At 35.6% G+C, this 21,660-nt stretch overlaps 4 protein-coding genes across 4 annotated transcripts; 1 reads left to right on the top strand and 3 right to left on the bottom strand.

Annotated features, from left to right (window-relative positions):
- Positions 1 to 521: 521 nt before the first annotated feature.
- Positions 522 to 3,884, top strand: LOC25480532 (uncharacterized). Its single transcript, XM_013587014.3, has 4 exons — positions 522 to 1,057; positions 1,724 to 1,843; positions 1,927 to 2,226; positions 3,339 to 3,884. Exons 1-4 carry the CDS (start codon positions 632 to 634, stop codon positions 3,537 to 3,539), a joined length of 1,047 nt encoding a protein of 348 aa, XP_013442468.1. The 5' UTR covers positions 522 to 631; the 3' UTR covers positions 3,540 to 3,884.
- Positions 3,885 to 5,071: 1,187 nt separating this feature from the next.
- Positions 5,072 to 8,860, bottom strand: LOC25480530 (5-formyltetrahydrofolate cyclo-ligase, mitochondrial). The gene is made up of 8 exons (XM_013587011.3): positions 8,638 to 8,860; positions 8,431 to 8,571; positions 7,922 to 8,071; positions 7,390 to 7,431; positions 7,264 to 7,309; positions 5,883 to 5,953; positions 5,670 to 5,796; positions 5,072 to 5,532 (listed from the first exon to the last, which is right to left on the bottom strand). The coding sequence occupies exons 1-8, from the start codon at positions 8,834 to 8,836 to the stop codon at positions 5,520 to 5,522; spliced, it is 789 nt and encodes a 262-aa protein (XP_013442465.1). The 5' UTR covers positions 8,837 to 8,860; the 3' UTR covers positions 5,072 to 5,519.
- Positions 8,861 to 12,249: 3,389 nt separating this feature from the next.
- LOC25480529 (probable myosin-binding protein 5) lies at positions 12,250 to 14,329 on the bottom strand. The gene is made up of 2 exons (XM_024774489.2): positions 13,587 to 14,329; positions 12,250 to 12,957 (listed from the first exon to the last, which is right to left on the bottom strand). The coding sequence occupies exons 1-2, from the start codon at positions 14,327 to 14,329 to the stop codon at positions 12,255 to 12,257; spliced, it is 1,446 nt and encodes a 481-aa protein (XP_024630257.2). The 3' UTR covers positions 12,250 to 12,254.
- Positions 14,330 to 17,222: 2,893 nt separating this feature from the next.
- On the bottom strand, positions 17,223 to 19,538 carry LOC112418190 (zinc finger MYM-type protein 1). Its single transcript, XM_039831918.1, has 3 exons — positions 18,807 to 19,538; positions 17,716 to 18,688; positions 17,223 to 17,615 (listed from the first exon to the last, which is right to left on the bottom strand). Exons 1-3 carry the CDS (start codon positions 19,292 to 19,294, stop codon positions 17,223 to 17,225), a joined length of 1,854 nt encoding a protein of 617 aa, XP_039687852.1. The 5' UTR covers positions 19,295 to 19,538.
- Positions 19,539 to 21,660: the final 2,122 nt, after the last annotated feature.

The raw sequence follows: 21,660 nt of genomic DNA, 5'->3' as shown, positions 1-21,660 counted from the left end.
ACTTAGTTGACAATACTAAAATTATTAAAGTTACAATAACTTGACACTCGTTTTATTATAGTATTAGTAGAACACCCGTACACAGACGCTCAGAATCGCGCGTAGCGCTCCATTTTTGAGATTTTTTTTCTTCATCTTCTTTCTTCCCCTTCATGATCTTTTGTGGTCGTCTTCACACATCTTCCTCACCTTTATTCATCTTTAAACCCAAAAAAAAAATGAAAACAAGAATAACAACTTTATATATTTTTTTACTAAATAATAACTTCATTAATTAGCCCACTTGATTTGGCCAGTGATATTGGCCTAAGACTAAAATGGAAAAACAAAGGTAAAATAAACAATAAAAAAAGAGTACAGAGTAAATGACTTGGTAGATATGAGACTAAAATGTGGAACACATAAATTAGTTAAGGGATAGTATTCAACTTAAAAAAAAAAAAAAAACAGTTAACTTTTGATTACTCGTCTAAACTGCGATCATTAGTTAAAGTTGTGTAAGGCAGCAGAATAAATAAATAAACTTTGAATATTGAAGGAAAAGAGATCGAAAAAAAAAAAAAAAAAAAAAAAAAAAAAAAAAGAGGTCGGGTATATACTATATAGTTGGTATGGAATTTAGGGGAAGAAGATGAGAGACAGAGAAATGGTAGCAATTTCATTATACAGAGGGAATCTTCACCGAGCACCCGATGTGCCTCGTCGATGGTTAATGCCAAACCCTAAAATCTCTCTTAAAGATTTCAAATCCCTTTTATCTCGTCGTTCAAAAGCTCTTTCCAGAACCTCTTCTTCCTCCAACCCTAACCCTAACCCTAACCCCAATCATGTTGTTGATGATGTACCATCATCCACCACAAACCTAAAACAACTAATACAAATTTCCAATGAACCTGAAAAAGAAGAAGAAGAACAAGAACAAGAACAAGAAGAACTCGTTGATTCCAAGAAACCGCTTGATGGATCCGAATTCAAGAATGATGGTTTAGAGAAAGTGTCTGATGATGATGCTGCTGCTGCTGCAGCTGCAACTTCCATGGAAATACAAACTGACCCGGTAAGCTTATTTTGTTTATTTATTTATTTTTTGAAAACTTAGTATCCGGCCACATGACCCGACTAATACAATGGGTCCAATCCCACCATCCACTTGCGAAGGTTGTCTTATTTATGTAATTGATGCCAAATGTGTGTGTGTTTGGTTGTATTGTGGGGAGAATTGATTTTGATAGAATTGATTTTGATAGAATTGATTATGTAGAATTGATTTTGGTTAAAGGATAATTGCTTTTGATAGAATTGATTATGTAGAATTGATTTTGATAGAATTGATTATGTAGAATTGATTTTGGTTAGAAGTAATTCCAACTAGAAGTGGTTTGTGTTTGGATACATTTATGTAAAAGTGAGTTGTTTAACTATAAATATGTATGTGAAAATCAATTCAATAATCAAAAGCTACAAATCCTAGCTTCAAGTATAATCAATTTTGGAGGCAGAATCAATTTTACTCGACAACAACCAAACATGTCAGAATCAATTCTACACCTCTAGAATCAATTTTGGTCACTCTAGAAGTGGAACCAAACATACACACTAGTGTATTTAGTTCAAAATTAATTGATGCAGCAGCTCTAAATGAGATTTTAGATACTTGAAATATTTTATACAAGCCTGCTATTGGTTTAAACCGTGCTGATAGAAGAATTTATTTTTGTGCTAGATTATTGAAAATCATGTAGATCTGCTTAATGATGAAGACGAGAAAAGGAAAAAGGAAGTTCAGGACAAGTTACAAGTTTTGAATGCCAAAAAACATAATCTGGTGTTAGTGTTGAAGCAGGTAATGACATGGTTTGATATGTTTTTCTTCTTTATGTGTGTTTTTGAATTTAATTAATCATGGTTGGTTGCATTAATTGGCAGATTCTTAATGCAGAGGAGGAATTGAAGAGACGGAACAGTGTGCAACAGCAAGGGATTGCCATGCGTGGCCCTTCTGTTCCTCTTAAAGCCGATGGGACCAATGATACTGCTTCAGTTTCAAGGTATATGGCTCCAAGGGTTGGGTCTGAGGGAAATCTTGTAGGTGACATGGATGGTGTTGAAGCTGATGATTTTACTAATCATAATATGCAACATTCTCGCCTTGTACTTCGAACTAGTAGCATGTCTCCTTCTTCAGACTCCCCTCTCAGGAGGACCCCTAGTGGTCAACAGAACATGGTAATGCACATGGTTTATCACGATTAGTTATGTCACAAATGTTTTTCTGTTTGTTTAACTGTTTTTTTATTCTTTTATTTTGAGAATTGGTACTTTGGTCGGTGTTTTTAGCATGAATATATGTAGGAACACCAATTCTGACAAGACTAGTTAGAGTTTAGTTATGCTTACATACGTGAGATGGATTCATGAAAATTTAAAGAACTGATATATTAAAATGAAAGTGGTACAGTAGTGATCTCTATCGCATTTCCAATAGTCTAAGCTCCGAACGATTTCCTAACATACTCTCCCCATCAATTTATTATGTTCTCCTTACAGCTTCCTGGAAATTTGAATTATAGATTAACAAATCCTAGATAATCCGTAAAGAAAAAGGGCAACCCGGTGCACTAGAGCTCCCGCATATGCAGGGTCCGGGAAGGGGTCCCACCATTTGGTGTATTGTACGCAGCCCTACCCTGTTTTACACAAGAGGCTGTTTCCAGGACTTGAACCGGTGACCTTTCAGTCACATGACAACAACTTTACCAGTTGCGCCAAGGTTACCCCTCCTAGATAATCCGTAAATCAAAATTTAAAAATAATATTGCAACAAATAATAGATCGATTTCTTATCTCTTCTAGTGTAGACTCTAAACCTTGGGCCCACTACTCTGTCTTGCTAGTTGGACTCTTATCAGCATGCCACTAACTAAACCCAAATACTCACCAAGTATTAAATTGTGCCTGCCTGGAGGACTTTGCACCTGTTTTAGCCCCGGCTGGTAGTTGTATCAAGTACCAAGACATGTTCAATCTGTATTCTTTGATTTTTCAGTGACTAAATTGAATTTGATGGAGGTCATGTTTCATGTACTCTATTGCCTGATATCTTTTATTGCTATGATCTGATGCTACAAACTAGCTTTTGTTACAAAAGTTTTTTGTGTAGTTGTCTCAGCTGCATTCCAAATATTTAATCTTATATTTCTCCTAATTTTAGCTCGTTACCATTTTAGTAGATACTTTCGTAAGTAGATTAAGCCATTTTCAGCTAAGTTGAGTCGAGGTCAATCTGGTTCGCATACATGATATAGAGTTAATGTTTACTCATTACTTTTTTTATGAAGGTTTCAAACCCTGCTCGGGGAAGTTTCGCAGCTGCTGGTAGTCCATCACGTTTTGCTCAATCAGGACAGCAGGGAAATCCGATGAACCTACCTTCTGTATCTGTGTCAGGAACTAGTTACATTGCATCATCCCCTTCCCCAGCGGCATCTGGTGGAACTTCTGTTTTTAGAGATGCGCGACACCCAAGTCCATGGAAGTAGAACCCTTTTCTTCCTTGTAACAATGTCAATGTGTTTATTGAGTTCTGAACTTCGGTTGCTGTATATAATTCTCAGAACGAGCTATGCTACCTCTGTCTCTATGTACTGAAAATTCTGTGTATTTTGTTTATTTGTTTAGTGTCCCTTGGGTGGAGTTAGGGAGGTACTTGGAGATTGGTCTAGCATGATACCATAATGCCGAATTCTTTTTTGTCTACTCTGTTTAGCTTAGCTTGATTTCAATGAGATACATCAAAATTGCCTTACATACTTTTATCGAACAAGTTAATTTTTATGTATCTCATTGGCATATCGAATAATTTTAGATTATTGTCAAGTTTTATACATGATCTTTTAATCCAATGATGAATTTTGTAATATAGATATGGTGTGTATACACACACACAAACACGGTTTTTAGCTACATGGTCTCCATTTTCTGCTTTAGGCCGTACTTTTGATAACGAATATATCTGTTTTTAGAGATGCGCGGCTCCCATTTTTACGCTCCATTTCTACTATAGTTGATGGTTTCTTCGTATAAAATAAAATTTCCAGCGTAGAATTGAAGTAGGGATCCCTTTTTCGAGAAAAATAGATAATAATGTTTTTTTTAAAAGGAAAATAGATAATAACTTTATAACTTAAGTTTTTGATGAACAAAAGTCTAACTATATTTATTATCTGTCTCATTACTACCCCAAATCATATTCACAGTTATCCCCAAAACCCAAACTCAAACAATTAAATACAAGTTTTTTTTCCATTTTCTATACTGTATCACCACGACATTTGATCCAAATTTGGTGTATGATAGAACACTATGGCGTCATTTGATCCATGTAGCCGACCCCACTTAGTGGGATAAGGCTTGGTTGTTGTTGTTGTTGTATACTGTATCACCACGACATCCACTGTCATCACCAACATTCGATACAAGCAGGGACTGAAACTCAGTCTCAAGTTTAGTCTCATCTTAACACCACCACCATTCACACAACCCCAACAAAAACATCAAGATAGCTGCTCTTTAAAAACCTCAAATTCGCTGCCGATCGGACTGTGACTCTTGGTCAGCTATTTTTGTGTAAAATTCGACCAGATCATAAATTCCAACGGACTTTTTTATTCTCTCTAACAATGTGAGTAATTTTGAGGTGCCAAAAGAGCAACTATCAAATGTCAATCTCTCCAAACCTCACATCACCAGGACCTAAACCCTTCACCTCACAACCCAATTCCATAAACCTCAAACCCATATTCTCTTTACTCCCACCTTGCTTAACAAACTTAACAATCTCCTTATCAAAACTCACAACTCTAAAACGAGCCATTTCAGGTGGAAACCAACCACCACCTCGACCTTTTATTCCAAGCCTCCGACTCCAAGCAAAGCCATTTTCAACACAGACCAAACTCGTTATCACACATACTTTTTAAATGGCCCACATTTGTACAAAACCTTTCTTCGGTAATGACATTTAACTCTACATCCATTTCCATTACAAGTCAAAATTTGAGAACACAGGGTATTTGAACCTTTAAAGCTACTAGAAACATGACATTAAGAAACTTTCCGTAGTACAACCACCAGAATAAAAAAAAATCGTACAACCAAGCACAATATTTTCACACTAAAAATAGCTGTAACTTTATAAACAAGTCAAAGCATAGCCATTCCAGCTGAATGACACACATATATATGCCTTAAGTAATCTCAAACTTCACAGATTTAAACATTACATAAACATGTTGAATTACTATGAATGACCAAAAAGTAATGAAACTTCCACTTGGTCAAGACTGGACGCAATGAGGCAGTCCAGTATCATTTAATGATTTGGATACCCTTTTAACTTGTAACACAAAGCTCCGGATACATCCCTCTATTAGTGCCGAATACTTAATGAACCAAAATTTTTGTTGAAGATAATACATAATCCATTGGATGTGTTCAGCATCATCAGCTTCAAGTCCAGCTCAGAGATCCATTCTGGAATGTTATACTTGGTTATAATGGTAAGAAAAGAAGAAAAAAAAAAAAGACCGCATTCAATAAAACAAAAAAATGAAGGGTCTTTTGAAACAGTGTCCCAAAGCCACGAAAGTAAATGAAATGTTTAGTGATACCTGTCAAAGGCAGCAGAACTGATAGGAATTACACCTTCTGGAGACACAAGAGCATCAACTGGAATATCCGTTGAAGTAACTGGTATTACTCCATCATCTAGTATTTGTTGTGAATATGACAGTGCAACTACAAATAAAAAATGTGTTACTGTGATGCACTTTGTAGGCCTTAAACAACCAAAAATATATTGACTACAAGGAAGAAATGCATACCAAGCAAGGGCTGCGTCCAGTTCCGTGTCTCTGCTAGGTCCCGATAATTTTTCAGGAAGGTATCGTAGTAACTGCGGAAGGGGGAATATTAACTGTTAATCCTTGGACTATGATTTAATAGGGTATGAAATAATAATAATAATCATAACAACGATAATAATAATTATAATACATTCATAAAGCGAATTATTTCTTCTAGGTCCCAAGTGGGGGGTGGGAGTGGAAGCCAGAGCAAAGTCAAAAGTATCGACCGGCAAGACACAAGAATTGTCAGCGCAGGAAGGATTTGAACCTGAGTTCTAGAGAGGAGCATACTCCTAGGTCCCAAGCCTATACACCACCAGGCCAATCTCTAGGGATTCAAGGAGTATAGAGATTGAATACATTAAATAAGGGAATTATTCCTTTTGCAATATAATTCTTTCATTTCAGGGTATAAGAAGTGAATCATAAAGCATAATAGTTAGTGAACGAGTCACTATTTGAAGCTTTTAACAACCATTTAGTTCACCAAGATCAGTTTTGTCAAAGGTCAGTAATACTAGACAGGCCAGAATGATTGATTGTACTCAAAATATCTCTATCTCTGTAATATACAATACTTATGAAAATGGCAGAAACAAATAGGCATCATCACACAAATGATCCACATCTTTCATTAAATCATGACATCAATGTACAAAGTTAAGGAAATAAAACAAACAAAACAACACAATAGCACACTACAGGGCTTACGGTGGTGTACAAGCCCACTTTCACACAACGAAAAAAGCCCAAAATTGACTTCACTTGCTGAAACACATAAAAGCTTATATCTTATTATTTATAAGACCTCAATCCTTTTCCATTTTAAATGATATCACTCCAGCCAAGAGGAATTTTCAAACAGAGAGAACTTTTGAAGACCAATATTGACATGGAAAAGGATTGTGGTCTTATATTTGTTGGATATTGTAGATGATTTTTGTTATATTTACTCCAAGTGTCAAATGTTTGAAGACTAAAGCATTTTTAAGATCATAAGAGATAGATATCTTAGGTTTGCAGGATGCAAAATGAAGCATATTTCCTTGATGAAATTTCAAAATTCCTTAAATTTTTCATTTTGTACTTATCTTCAATTTACAATCACTGTCAACAATGAATTTAGTATCAATATATGAAAGCAATACTATTGATCATTAATTTTTGTATGGTAAAAGTCTCCAAATCTAAAAACAGTTAACTTTTTAACTATTTATATCTTTATTATTCATATGCTTCACTCATAATATAATCTAAGCATTGCATGGATCTTTGATTAGTTTTTACACAACTGAGACTTTACACTACAAGAGACAGATTGTCCGAGGACTGGGATGCTAGAAACATAAAAACATACCCTCCACCACGGCCTAAGCGTCTTCCAGATTTGTCAAATGCCAATCCTGGGGAGAAAAAATAATTGAATTGATTAGCTATATGCAAGATTAGACATCAATAATTAAGTAAGAAATGAGAAGCTTACCAGGTAAAAGCATAATATCAACTGGGTCATTCGCCTGCAAAACTGCACCAAAGAGATCTTTCAGACGGTTGTTGATATTGGTCAATCAGGGTAAGTAAAAATATACACTAGATGGAAGTCAACCCTACAGTACAAGAGTTGGAAAAACAACATTAAATGCACAAAAGTTAATACAATTACGAGGCTTTGCTATTTCTTTATCTTTTTCATTAAAAAAGAATTTGGAAAAAAATCTCTATCATTTAGATTAGGATATGCAGATTATCTGTAAACATATGTCATGTAGGATATAGAGTTGCAGACTAGCCGATCAAGTATTGAAACAGCTGGATGCTCATAGGAACATCAGACTATTGACAGTTAAACCTAGAAAAACTAAGATTCAACAAAGTTTAGCTTCAAATTATACTTAGTATGAGTTGACAATGGTGGCATTTTGAAAGTTGGCAACATCTTTGACAGCTAAAGTAAGATAAGAGAATTGGACAGTACATGAAAAGAAAAAATCGAACAATGAAAGAGAGAGAAGTACCATCTTGACGTGCATTTCCATCGGCATCAACTGGAGTTGGTTCTAAGATGTTCATCGAGTTTGCAACAAGATCATCAATACGCGATATGTTAAGCATACGCATGTGACTATTTTTATCCTCCACTCGAGGTACATATAGTTTTTTATCACCTGCATTTGATATTGATAAATAAAACTCATTGATTTTGGACACATGGAATAAAAATTGGCCAACAAACTATGAAACACTGAAGCACGGATAGACACGACACGGACTGATAAGCCGACACCTATAATACGAACCGACAAGCCGACACCCATAATAATTTGAAAGAACAAAAAAAAAAAAAAAACACATAATTCAATACTCCCTCCATTTTTAAATATAAGCAAAATTGACCTTTTTTGTTAGGTTCATTAAAACGGATGGAGTATAATTCAATGTAATTACATGCATCAGGACACTCTATGCTTCAGACACATGAAAGTATAAAGAAAAGAAGACGCGTAAAACATAGAAACATACATACCAGCGGGTGGAGGTTGCAAAATATGAGACAAAAGTTTGGAAGTATCAACTTCCCGTAAAGCACTGCAACTTATGTATGCGCATAACCCACGACTTGATTTAAACCACGGAGCACCTACAATTATGTCCTGAATAGCTTTGTCTGAACCAAAAACAAAGGAATTAACAACAACAACAGATTATATTAGATTAGATTAGATTGTATTACCTTGTTGAGATCTGAGGGATGGGTCGATGGCTTTAAGGGTTTTTCTGACCTGAGTTCGAAGAGCTTTCTTCTGTTTGAAAATGGCGTCTAATTCATCACCGGTGTTACAGTTCGTCGACGTCATCCTCAACAACATACCATATGGCTGCTGGGCGTACAACTGTCCACTCACTAACACACCTTTCGCGGCTGCTCTCATCTTGGAATCTGGATTGTGTGAGTTTAGGCGGTAAAGTTACATAACTTTGGCTTAATCTCATCCCTTAGATGAATCGAGCATTCAAGATCAAGCCACGTGTTAACAAGAGAATAACGCAAATCGGTGAAGGAAAATGCTTAACTTTTTTGAGGACTTTGTTTGTGGGGTGAGTCTATAAGTGCCAAATATTAACATTTTTGACCTATTTTACAAGAAATTTAATGTTTGAAAATTTTGATTTTCTTCTTATTTAGGGCATTTGTTTGAGGACAAACAAAGATTTAAGTTGGGGAGAGTTGATAAGTGCTAAAATACTGTTATTTTCAATAGCACTCTCATTGACTTGATTTACAAGTAAATCATAATATTTAAAGTTTTTAGCCAAATAAGATGCTTTCACCTATTTCCCTTCATTTATGTAGGTTCTTGATCGGGAAAGCAAAGACAAAGCATAAAGTTTCATAATTGTCTAAATTCATAATGTTGTTAGTTTCGTCTAACGAATTTCACCGCCTAACAAAACTTTGTTAGGCAAGCAGGAAGCCCGTCTAGCGAATTAAATCATGTTAGTTTCACTAGGCAAGCAAGAGGCTCGCCTAACGGAAAGCGAGAGGTTTAAAGAAAGCAACTCATACTCAGACTATTGTCACCTTATCTACACATAAAGCTAACAAAACTTAATGAAAAAGAAAATACAAGTAAAGGAGGTTATGGAAACCCAAACATGGAGAAACCAATCTTATTGGTTAAAGGAGTGGCAAATGAGCCTATAAATAGATGGTATCCTTCATTCCTTGGGGGAGCACGTTTTGGAGAAGGGAAAAACAGAACCAAAACACTTGATTCTTTGCAAAAGACCTCAATAAACAAGAGGGAAAGAGAGAGTGATCTAGAGATCACAGGTAGGTCGATATTCATGTATAACTTTCCGAGCTTATGTCATAGAAACAATCGACTATTTTTTCACAGATGCATTCGAAGTCACTTGTTTCTATGGATCTCATGTCGTTAATCTTAGCAGGGGAAGTACAATGAGAGATAAGTGGAGTTATATTGACATAATAGAAATATATAATCAATTAAAGAATGATATTAGACGAATAGTTCACGAAGCTTAATCTCAACAATATAATCTCTCTACTCTTATTTTATCATATAATTTGCCAAGACCAAATTCATGAACAAACAAACTTTTAATTTTCTTACTTGAAATAATTTTAGTTGTTGAACGGATCTGATATCACACGAGTCTCTGTGAATTCCATATTTTATCTTTGATAAACCGGCTTACTTACAACTGTATGAGGAAAGATAAAATTCTCTTTATCAAGCATCAATTCTCTATTCTGCACCGGACAAGACATATTTTATGATGAACGATTCTGATCATAGATTTAATCGATTCGAGATTCCAATTATCCTTTTCAAAGAATCAATTTCAGGGATGAGTTTTGAATTGACGAACTAGAATGAGAATGAGTTTGAGGAACAACGATGGCGAATGAGAATGATATTTTTGATTTCATAGATGAAGTAGTTTTCGATGAAGAATGAAATGAAGAACAGTATTTTTCACTGCATGTGAATGAATGCCATTTTTCACTATGAGATTTTCTAGCCAATGCTACATTTTCATGTAGTGAATGAGCATGAAGTTAACCAATTTTGATCATAATTGAGATATAATAACTTAATTTTGCAGAAAAAAGTGCAGACTAATTAGCAAAACGAGGAACAGTTAATAATAGTCATATAAACAAACAAATCCTAGACAAGTTTGTCCAAATGATCCTAGTTGGAGTTAAGCAGCCCAGACATGCTTTGAGATTTCATTGACCTCTATGGTATAGGTATTGTGTATAGGAAACATGCCCTATGCTTCCAACACTTTACCTTGCTCCTTGGTTAAAGCATTCACAATATCCACCACAAGCTAGACTATTCTTGTTGTTCCTTTTGGGCACAACCTCAAATTTCATTCATTCATCTACCTATGCTTCACTTCCTTTATCTGTCACAACACAAATATTGTTAGCATAAGCAATTACAATCATCACAATAACTACTAGAATTAGGAAAATACTACAAATAACATGTTTTTTATATATTATAAAATACTTTCTCTGATCACAATTATAAAAAAAAAAAAAAAACTTTACTGGTCCATTGCATGTATAATACATTATGTAATTATGAACCTAAAAAAAATATTTTTTTTGCTTATAATGTGACCGGAAAGAAGTATGTTACTTCCAATGAGAATCCACTATTTTGTTATAGGAAAATGGTAGTCTCTCATTGGATGTCATAATCAGACCATTGTACACTAACTCAAAAGTTATTTTGATCTTAAATGTAAATGAAGGAGACACAATGTCACAATAATATTTGGATACATCATTACAGATACATTCTCAAAATGTAATTTTCTCTTGGTAATTTCAAAGATCAATCTGACTAACACATAACATGTTTAAAGATCAAACTAACGAAATATAAATAAAATGGTTAAACTTACTAAAAAAAAATAACACATTCAAAAATAATTTTAATTTTGATACATTTAGAAATATACCAAACTATAATGTAATTTATGTTCACTCCTACTTTTCTTTCACACTCTTGAATTCAAGTAACAAAAGTAAAGATTATGTACTAATGTTTTGTGTGTGGATCCCTATAACAGTTCAAAAGCTACCAATACCATCCCCACAGTTTCTATCAGTGGACCTGCTGGATGACCCAAGTCCTAAAGTTACATGTTTAAGGTCATATTTTCAAATTTTCAATACTATTACATGAACTTAATTCAAGTGAAGAGAAGACTCCAAAGTTAGTTGATGACAATTAGAGGAAGTTAATAACAGTTGTACTCTATGTTAGACATAGCCTAGCTTATGGTGCAACTTACATCTTGTATACATACTTTGTAGTCTTTATTCAATAAAGTAAGGAAAATCAATGAATCAATCTATCTTGTTTGCAAGTTCTCTCTCACAATTTCATCACTCATAATAAATACTATCCATGTAAAATTTATATAAAAAAAAAGCCACCACTGTACACAACCTATGAAGCACAGACACTTCTCGGATTAGGCGTGTCTGACACCGACACGATACCGACACATATAATTATACCGACTTATATACTATCCATGTAAAATTTATATAAAAAAAAGCCACCACTGTACACAACCTATGAAGCACGGATACTCCTCGGATTAGGCGTGTCTGACACCGACACGATACCGACACATATAATTATACCGACTTATGTGATTTTCTCAAATTATTAACCGTGTCAGCATGTCAGTGTCCGTGTCGTGTCTGGTGTCCGTGTTCGTATCTGTGTTTCACAGTACACAACAAACAATGAATAGTTTGTATTCAAAAAAACTAAGTGAAGACATATTTAGTTAATTACCTGTCTCACTGTCTATATTATTAACACTGTCAGAGTCAGAGTGTAAGGAGTAAGATCCAGTTTCTGAAAAGGGTGATCTATTTTCTATCTTCTTCATGCGACCAAGCAAATATGTTTTATCTGCTTTAATATCTTTAAAATCCTCTCCTCTTGCTTCATTGAGTCTGTATGAAGGAGTATTACCACCACCACTTTCTTCTATTAAAGTTCCATATTTGTTTCTATAAAAATCCAATTCAGCTTCTAAAGCTCTAATCTCTTCCTCTCTTTTGATAAGCATGTCATTAGTTGCCTCTAATGCTTCCTCATCGTACTCGGCCTGTTCTTCCATCATTCTTTGATACTGCAAAGCTTCCATCTGCACTGCTGCTTTCTCAGCCTGTAACCGTGTGATCATTGCCATTGCGTTGTTTGCAGCGACAGCTGAAGCACTTCTTTCTTCGTCCAAATCCATGTACAAAGCCATGAGTGATTTCCGGTCCAAACGAACTTGTCTCTTCAAATTGTTTACAATGGCATCATCGAAATCATTTTGAACAGAATTCATTACCTCGTGCGAGTCAGAGGCAAATTCTGTCTTTTCTAATGGTGATTTCTTGTTAAACCTGTAAGACCATCTGGGACTGTTGTTTGTTGAATCTGAGAGTGGGATTCCAAAGAACTTATTGCCTCTTGTAAATGTCGGGGTGAATTTGCTTGAATCGTCGTGTATATCATCCCCGTCTGCCAATAGAGGCACAGTGGTTTTGATGTCTTCCCTCACTATATACATATAGAACAAAAACATTGTCATATACCATAGTTAAAAGAGTAATATGCCACATTCACAAAATTAAAAGATTAAATGTTCATTAGGTATCAGTTGAGTTCAATGCCAAGAGTTTGCATTATAACATCATTGAACTTTGTATATTAATATGGCATTGTTAGTTCCTACCCTAAGTTTAAAGCTTTGAATCTTCTAGTTATAACTTCTTGAATGTCGTTTAGCTTCCTAGCCGAGATGCCCTCACAGACGACTTTTTCTCGGTGTCTAGTCTAGTACTAATTTCAACCTTCACTCAACTTTTTTATGGAAAAATATCAGTTTTTGGTAAATTATCGACACTAAGAGTTTCGACATAGGGTTTTAACCCTGAAACTCGTAATTATAACTTCTTTATCTCCTTCAAATGACCAGTAAAGATCCCTACTTAGACATTTACCGAAGGTTATATAATTTCGGAACTAAATATTTATCATAGTTCATTACAAAATAGAGCCTATAAACTTAGATTGAAGTGATGCAAAAATTTTGGTATATTTATTCATGTGTTTTGTAAACTCACTTTTGACATTATGGTGGCCATCATCCTCCTCTAGATGCTCAGAGTCATTTGGTGACATAAACTTGAGTGGTGTATACCCAATGTGAGGCAAATCAAGAGAATGAGGATGATCGTTTTTTGATGATGAAAATGGGAAAGCTCGTGGTGAAGGAGTCGGGGCTCGTGCTTCCGAGTGTCTCGCTTTGGCAATATAGGGAGAAGAAGACTTAACTTTCAATGGTTTTCCACAACAAGAACATTTCTGAGTACTATTTCTATCAAGCTGCATCATTAAGCCATCATCATCTTTCAAACTCAACTGAATAGGTTGTCCATCCTCAACAAAGCATTCCAAATCCTTATGCAAAATCCCTACAAGTGATTTATAGGTATCACAATCCGATTCCTTCTCCGTTGCGAATGAAAGCAAACAACCTTCACACATTTTCCTTATGTCAGAGAGTTTCTTGTGATTATGGCAAAATGCAAGAGACGACATATCTTTCTTGTGAGCCTCACACACCGACTCGTTGTAATAAAAATCAGGATTTCTATGAACCATTGCGTGATCGAACCTTGTGCATAACCAACAAGGGATTTTCAATTCAAAAAATCTTGCATACTCATTGGCAATGAATGCTAGAAACCCATCAAGGAAGAGTATGAATATTAGCACCCATTCAAGAAAAATATAGATCACCAAGTGTGGGAATTTCCCCAATGCTTCCTCAACAAAATGCGAAAATGATCGACTAGCCATTTTTCTTATAACTAATTTCCCTTTTTCTGTAACAAACAAATGTGCTTATTGGAAAGATAAAGAAAATGGTAACAACTCAGATTAATGTAGCAAGATGGAGGAAGATCATGACCTTGTTTGGGGACGAGATCAGGATCTTTCTCTCTCTTCTCATCACACTGTAAAGGAAAGGAAGAGAGAATTAATGTGTAAAAAGTTATTGAAAGACAATGTTTGGATTCAGAGCTATGGATGGTGGAATTCAATTAGCTTAAAATAGAACATAAATGTTGGGGGAGACCTGAAATAACGCTCTATCATCTCCTCTTCTTTCTTTATTTTTAATAATTTTTCCATTTTTCTTAAAAAATACAATAACATTATACGTCACCATTTTTCAATTGAATTGCAAAGAAAATATATTTCCCAACGTTTTATCACATAGGAAATTGTTGTTTATTAATGACATGAGTCCTGTATTACATATAGGGTTGAATAACTCAACCAGTTTGATCTAAAGAATCAAAGGAGTTGAAGAATTAAAGATACATGTTTCAAGTCTAGGCAATGAAAAAAAATACTAACATATTAACATTTGTCATTAAAAAAAATGTATATTGCAGTTGAAAGAATTTCAATTACCAAACTTGATAGCTAAGCAAAATCAAGGAGATAATTCTCAAAGCCTGACAAAGATAACACAGGTAAGGTGAATTTTATACATACTAGACGGAATACCCAAGGGTTTCACCGGTTTATCTAAATACTATTACTTTTCACACCTTATGCCTTTTCTCGCGCGCCTTTTTTTTCTTCCAATTTTACCCCTGTCCGGATTTCGTTTTCCGGATTGCATTGTTAGAATTTTACAGATGTTTCCGGATTTGAAAACCCGGAATAATGTTTTACCAAAAGTTTTGCAATTTTAATCTTCAAAATTCGTAAAATAAAATGCAAATAAAATAAAAAACAGAAATAAAAAGAGACAAACATAAAAACAACTGATTTTATTAATATATGAACAATACATTACAATAATTTTCAAGTTTTTTAAGCTTATTACATAAGATCCTAAATTTATTCCTACTCTTAACTTATTATGGGGAAGAAGAAACCAATTCTGCCTGATGGGACATACCAGCAACTTTGGTGTTGGTGGGGAGACATAGGGGGCACAGGGGCCTCTAGGGAACAAGAGACCACGATGGTCAACATGACACCCAAGCAAACCAACCTCACACCCAGACTGACCCCTTCCCTATTGACCGATCATATGACCCCTGATGGATTTCCAAAGAGGCCTCTTTCTATGAAAGGCCAACGATGGATACACATCGTTGTAGAAGGAAGAAGAGAAGAGGAGAAAGAAGAGGGTGTGAGAAATTGTGAGGAAAAAAGTAGGTGGGAAAGCCATAATTACAGTAAAAAAATGTGTAAAAACGCGTTTTTCAACTTGACCACCGGTCAAAACGTTTGAAAAACGTTTTCTTTGTGGTACAGACCACTGGCCAAAATCTTCTCGTGTAATCCAGAATACACATATATTATGGATTTTGTATTCCGGAAAAATACGATCATGGCGTGAACCAAAGGGAAACTTGGGACTTTGTGTATGGTGATGGTTGGTTCGGATTTTAGAATCCGGATTCATTCAACATTGGATTCTTTTGTGTGTCCCACATTGCACCAACAATTTTTGTGGTCCACATGCCTCTATAAATAGGGGTCGATGTTTTCATTACAAGTAAACTACATCAGACAAAAAAACATGGAATTTCTTGGCTTTGATCCGAACACCAAGCTAGCGGCAGTCTACTACAACGGTGGAACACCACCCCATCTGTTTAGGATTCGAGACGATGTCACCCTCTCCGGGCTAAAGGATGAGCTGGATCAAATCAACCTTCAACTCAACCACAAAGACACGAGGAGGGTGGTCGGAGTTGAATATCGATGTCCATTGTGCAACTCAACCGAATCTCTTTGCTTCAGCTGGATGAAACTCAAGAACGACGATGACGTGCGAACCATGTTCTCTGTCTTTGGTCAGCACAGTACAAGAGGACCAATCGAGTTGGACGCTTCATTGGTTAGATCTGCTGAACAAATTCTGAAAAGTTTGCACCGGACCAGGAACTACGAAGAGATCCGGGCTTTGTTGGAGGGACCAGAGGAGGAAGAAGTTAGTTTAGATGATCTGTGATAATGTGCTATGTTTTAATTAATCGCGTGTTTTATGTTGTTTTAATTACGTGTTAGTTATGTGTTGATAAAATAACCGAAGATATGCTTTTCGGATTACGAAATTCGAATTTGCCTAGGGCGTATGTGTGTTTCGGAAAACGAAATCCGGAATACCTCAGCATAGGATTCTTTTGTATGGACCACATTGCACCAAGAGTTTATGTGGTCCACAACATCCAAGGACCTCTATAAGTACATCCTTTCCGGTTTTTAGCTTCAACACCATCAAAACCTACAAACACACCAAAGAAAACCATGCTAACTTTTGTCATTAAGCTGAGGATCTTCCCCACGTTGTCGCAAATAGATGAGTTAACTCTCTATTTGACGGCGTGATGAAGATCTTCTGCATGCCGTTAAAAATACAAACATCACACCAAAGAGACCATGCAATTTTTTTATCATTGTGCTGAGGATCTTTCTCATGCTGTTTTAAATATATAGATCTTTATATAACAGCATGATGAAGTTCCTCAGCATGTTGTCAAAAATATATAGATACTCCTTGATGCCTCCTTGACACATAGATAACCAGTGGCGGAGCCAGGAATTTCATAGAGCCTGGGCGGAAAATATATCACAAATTTTTTTAAAAAAGAGGTTCATCTTTTTTTCAACAAAATTACAATTTGAATTAAGAGAGATGGAATATTACCTGCCAAATAGCGTGCTAGATAAAATCAGGAGGTAAATGCCCTTTCCGAGATTTCTTTGCGGTGAATGTTCGAATAATATCAATGTCATCAAGTGATTTGAATATCTCCCGCTCGGTGTAACATATCATCAAATCATTTAACCACTCATTGTTAATCTTGTTGCGCAATTTAGTCTTGATAATCTTCATTGCTGAAAAAGCTCTTTCAACGGATGCAGTCGACACCGGCAATATCAAAGCCAACTCAATGAGTTTGTAGACCAATGGAAATACCAAATGTTTCTCAGTTTGAACCATCTTCATAGCCAAACTTTGAACATCTTCACAAGAAGAAAAGGAAGCATGCCTTTTCACTTGAAGTACATAAGTGTCAAGTTGCTCCCTTATTGTTCCACGATCATCATCAGACTAGTCAGCATGATAAATATCAGCAAGACGAGCAAGCTTATCAACATCAAATTTGGAGAAAGAGTTCTTGGGGGTCAAGACATGAGAAGCAATCAAGGACAATGTTACTTCCTTCACTAAAGCGATGATCCATCTCCACACATATTTTGTCAATAGCAACATAAAAAATCTCTGCACGGTAATGGTGAAGATTAGTGACAGTCCTCCCTTCTAGTCTTGAACGACCCCTAACCGGTATTTCATCATCCATATTTGGCACCGGAATACCTTTAGCAACACAAAATTCTTGTACATCCAAAAATAAATTATCCCAACCATTATCTCTCAATGTGGCAAACCGAGATTTGACAACATTAATTAAATCCATGGCAAGCACAATATTAAGATCTTTTCTTTGCAAGATTTTTGAAAGCTCGTTTGTGATACCAAACAACTTTAACATTAACTTCAAAATGAAAACAAATTTAAAGCTCTCCATTTTTTCTATCAAACCCGCTGCTTGAGATGGTCCACGTCCATCTTTATCAACCATACTAAGCACCACTAACACGGAGGACCACATTTGATCCAAACGAAGCAAGGTAATATGATGTGAACCCCATCTAGTATCCCCGGGTCTAGCGAGACTACATGATTGGTTCAAACCCCTTCCTGTAGATATCTCACCACTCGATAGTTTACTTAAAATATCTTCGTGTTGTACCTCCGTCAAAGCATCCATTCTCTTACAAGATGCACTTGATGTTGTTACAATGAAGGATATGTACTCAAAGAAATCATTAATAGATGAGCAACTACTAGCAACGGACACAATCACCAATTGCAAGCGGTGAGCATAACAATGGACATAGAAAGCATAAGGGTTTTCATCTAGGATCTTTCTTTGCAAACCATTAAATTCACCTCTCATATTTGAAGCCCCGTCATATCCTTGCCCTCGTATCCTTGAAATAGATAACGTGTAACGATCAAGAATATCATAAAGAGCATTCTTTAGTGCCTCAGAAGTAGTATCTTTGACATGATATAGTGCAAAATATCGTTCCACAACTTCCCCTTTGTCGTTCAAGAACCTATAAAATATTTGATGGATATGGATTTAAAAAGTCTAACAGTAGCTTTGAAAAAAGTCTAGAACAATAGCTTTTATATCATTATGGATATGGATTTAAAAAGTCTAACAGTAGCTTTCAAAAAAACCAAACAATGTAGAAATTGGAAAATACAACTACTGACCTCAACATCACCGCCATTTGCTCTTTGACGGATATATCACGTGACTCATCAATAAGCACAGAGAATTGTTTATCACCAAGCTCTTCCGTAATCACCTTCATAACTTCATGTGCACAAGACATTGCAAGATCCTTTTGAATGTCACCGCAAGTCATTTTGCAATTTTTTCCCCCACGGTCAAAAGCATCTCTCACTTGTTCATTCTTTGATTTTTCCCAATCTATCAACTCTCTAAAATTTCCCTTGTTTAGAGAATTAGACGTTTCATCATGGCCACGGAAAGAAATGCCTTGTGATACGAGAAATTTAGTACAATCAAGAGAACAAGTCAAGCGGATTTTATACAACTCTTCCGATTCCCTAGTTGCTCTAGCAATCTTACTTGTCACACTTTGTCTTTGATTCTTATAATCATCATAATGCTTGATACATTTGTTGTGCATACTATTATGACCACCAATATGATCTTTCAATCCTTGAGATGCATGCTTCCAATCTTTAAATCCGTCTTTGTTGAAGACTTCATAACCAAAGTGCTCGGCCCTCCCGGGTTGCTTAAAGAGAAAGCAGTAAAAACAATAAGCTGCATCCTTCGATTCGCTATATTCAATCCATGTATATTTGTTATACCATGATCTAGAAAATGATCTTGCATCCCTCCCAAATTGAGTACGAGGAAAACTTGCCGAATTTGGTTGTGTTGGACCCTTCAATATATATGCCCTCCTCACTTGGTCTTGAATATCCGGAGCATACTCCCAAATTTGTTTCCTAAGACCTGGATCACGCACAATCTCATTTGGATTAAACTCATTGACCACATTAGGCGGTGGTTCTTCTACTTCGGTTTCCGGTTGCACAACATTTACATTCTCGATCCTTGTTCTATCTACCAAAAACTTCCTCATCTCTGAAATTTAACGATTCAAGTGAATATTCAATTTACATAATAACAAGTTTAAAAAATAAAGCTAACAGTTCCTTAACAGTTAACAACTAGCTTTTCCATTTCTAAAAAAAAATCACTAGTTTAGTTTTTCCTTACCAACTATTAATCAATTTTTCAATTCACATAACAACTACTAATCTCAATTCACATAACTACTAATCTTTTAATGTAGTAGTATTTCCCATTCAAACTTCAAATAATCATTCCCCTTTGTAGTAGTAATTTCTCATTCTAAGTTTCTAACTTCAAAATCAAATAATCATTCCACTTTGTTGTCGTTTAAATTTGTCCTTCAAATGATCAATTTTTCAATTACACAACACACCAATTTTTCAATTGCAGATTTGCAGTCACCAATTTTACAATTTTTCTAAAACCCTAAAACAAGGAAAGAAAGGAAGGAGAAGAGATTACCTTTAGAGAATTAGAGTGAATGAGAAGAGATTAGCAACCAGGAAAACTAAGCAACCAAGAGACAGATGAGAGAGAGATGACTGATGATGAGTGAGAGAGCTGAGGAGTGAGAGAGCTGAGTTACCGAGAGAGAGAGCCAGAGAAGAGGGTACCGAGAGTGAGAGAGCTGATGATGGTGTGATGTATTTGCCCATTTTTTTTTTTGAAGTGTGTAAATGGGCCTATATGTTGGGCCTAATGTGAGGAAATTACGGATCGAGCCCGGGCGGTAAAACCGCCCCTGTAGATAACTCAAAAATATCAAGAGGTTTCTATGAGTTCGATCCTTCTGCCTGCTAGATGAATATGTCATTTGGCAAGGCAGCAGGATGGAACTCAAAGAAATCCTCTTGAAAACACCTTTCCGAAAGATTCAACATTTATGTTATTATGGTTTTTTTTCAACTGTTTATTTGTCTTATGTTGATTCTATTTATGTTATGTACCTTTGTTCTATTTTTTCCAAGGCATTCGCAACGAAAACGATCCAAAAAAAGGGTCTGATGCGGTTCAGACTTTATAATCCGGATCACCTTCATGCATTCCGGATTATAAAATCCGGATCACCAAAGGTTAGGCCGGTTAGTGGAGTTTTAATACGTTTTTTGGACGGTTTTGAATGAAAAACACGTTTTCCTTGACTTCCAAATTACCTAGACTTGTTTTAGGCTATAAAAAGACTTGGATCTTCAACATTTTCCTGCATTCTTCTTCAACCTCCTTTCTTACATTTTCTTCAATTTGTTTTAGTTTTTTAGGTAGATTTTAGGAGTGTTAGTGGTGTTATGGTCATTGTTGACTGCTCATACGACCCCTGCAATTGCATTGCAGCTTATACGGGGGTTGTATAACGGTCAACAGAGACCGTTGACATCAAATAAAGACACAAAATATTCATATCGTATTTGTCCGGATTATCGGTTCCGGAAACACTAACAATCTAGTCTTGAATACGAAATCCGGACCAGGGGTAATTTTGGAATTTTTGCAGGGCGCGCGAGAAGGCATCAAGGTGAGGAAAGTAATAGTCTTATCTAAATTCTAGTTATAAGAATTTGGCTAAATTGCATTTTTGGTCCCTTAACTATTTAGGTAGTATCGCTTTGGTCCTTTAATTAAAATTCGATTTATTTTGGTCCCTTAACTTCTCTCTGTTATATATTTTGGTTATTTCCGTTAGTTTTAATTCAAAAACGTTAGGTTTTCTTTATATTTTTCTCATCTTTTGCATCTTAATATCATCTCCATCAACATTCAACAAGAAGAATCTTAGAAAAATTCTATAAGAAATGAGGAAAATCTAACGTTTTTAAATTAAAACTAACGAAAAAGACCAAAATATGCAACGGAGAGAAGTTAAGGGACTAAAATAAATCGAATTTTAATTAAGGGACCAAAGCGATACTT

This window comes from Medicago truncatula, chromosome 3 (genome assembly GCF_003473485.1).
Source record: "Medicago truncatula cultivar Jemalong A17 chromosome 3, MtrunA17r5.0-ANR, whole genome shotgun sequence".
NCBI lineage: Eukaryota > Viridiplantae > Streptophyta > Magnoliopsida > Fabales > Fabaceae > Medicago > Medicago truncatula.
Note: the sequence above shows the minus strand (reverse complement) of the source record. Positions and strands in the feature narration are given on the sequence as shown.

Excerpts from the sequence above, each read along its gene's own strand:
- LOC25480532 (XM_013587014.3), top strand. The coding sequence starts at position 632 with ATGAGAGACAGAGAAATGGTAGCAATTTCATTATACAGAGGGAATCTT. Across the intron at positions 1,844-1,926 it reads TGGTGTTAGTGTTGAAGCAG|ATTCTTAATGCAGAGGAGGA; the intron begins GTAATGACATGG and ends ATTAATTGGCAG. Across the intron at positions 2,227-3,338 it reads CTAGTGGTCAACAGAACATG|GTTTCAAACCCTGCTCGGGG; the intron begins GTAATGCACATG and ends TTTTTTATGAAG.
- LOC25480530 (XM_013587011.3), bottom strand. The coding sequence starts at position 8,836 with ATGAGAGCAGCCGCGAAAGGTGTGTTAGTGAGTGGACAGTTGTACGCC. Across the intron at positions 5,954-7,263 it reads CGCTTAGGCCGTGGTGGAGG|TTACTACGATACCTTCCTGA; the intron begins GTATGTTTTTAT and ends CCCCTTCCGCAG. Across the intron at positions 5,797-5,882 it reads CTGGACGCAGCCCTTGCTTG|TTGCACTGTCATATTCACAA; the intron begins GTATGCATTTCT and ends TTTTATTTGTAG.
- LOC25480529 (XM_024774489.2), bottom strand. The coding sequence starts at position 14,329 with ATGGCTAGTCGATCATTTTCGCATTTTGTTGAGGAAGCATTGGGGAAA. Across the intron at positions 12,958-13,586 it reads CACCATAATGTCAAAAGTGA|CAAATTCACCCCGACATTTA; the intron begins GTTTACAAAACA and ends CGACGATTCAAG.
- LOC112418190 (XM_039831918.1), bottom strand. The coding sequence starts at position 19,294 with ATGCACAACAAATGTATCAAGCATTATGATGATTATAAGAATCAAAGA. Across the intron at positions 18,689-18,806 it reads TACATTGTTTGGTTTTTTTG|GTTCTTGAACGACAAAGGGG; the intron begins AAAGCTACTGTT and ends AATATTTTATAG. Across the intron at positions 17,616-17,715 it reads TTAGTGAAGGAAGTAACATT|TCTGATGATGATCGTGGAAC; the intron begins GTCCTTGATTGC and ends CATGCTGACTAG.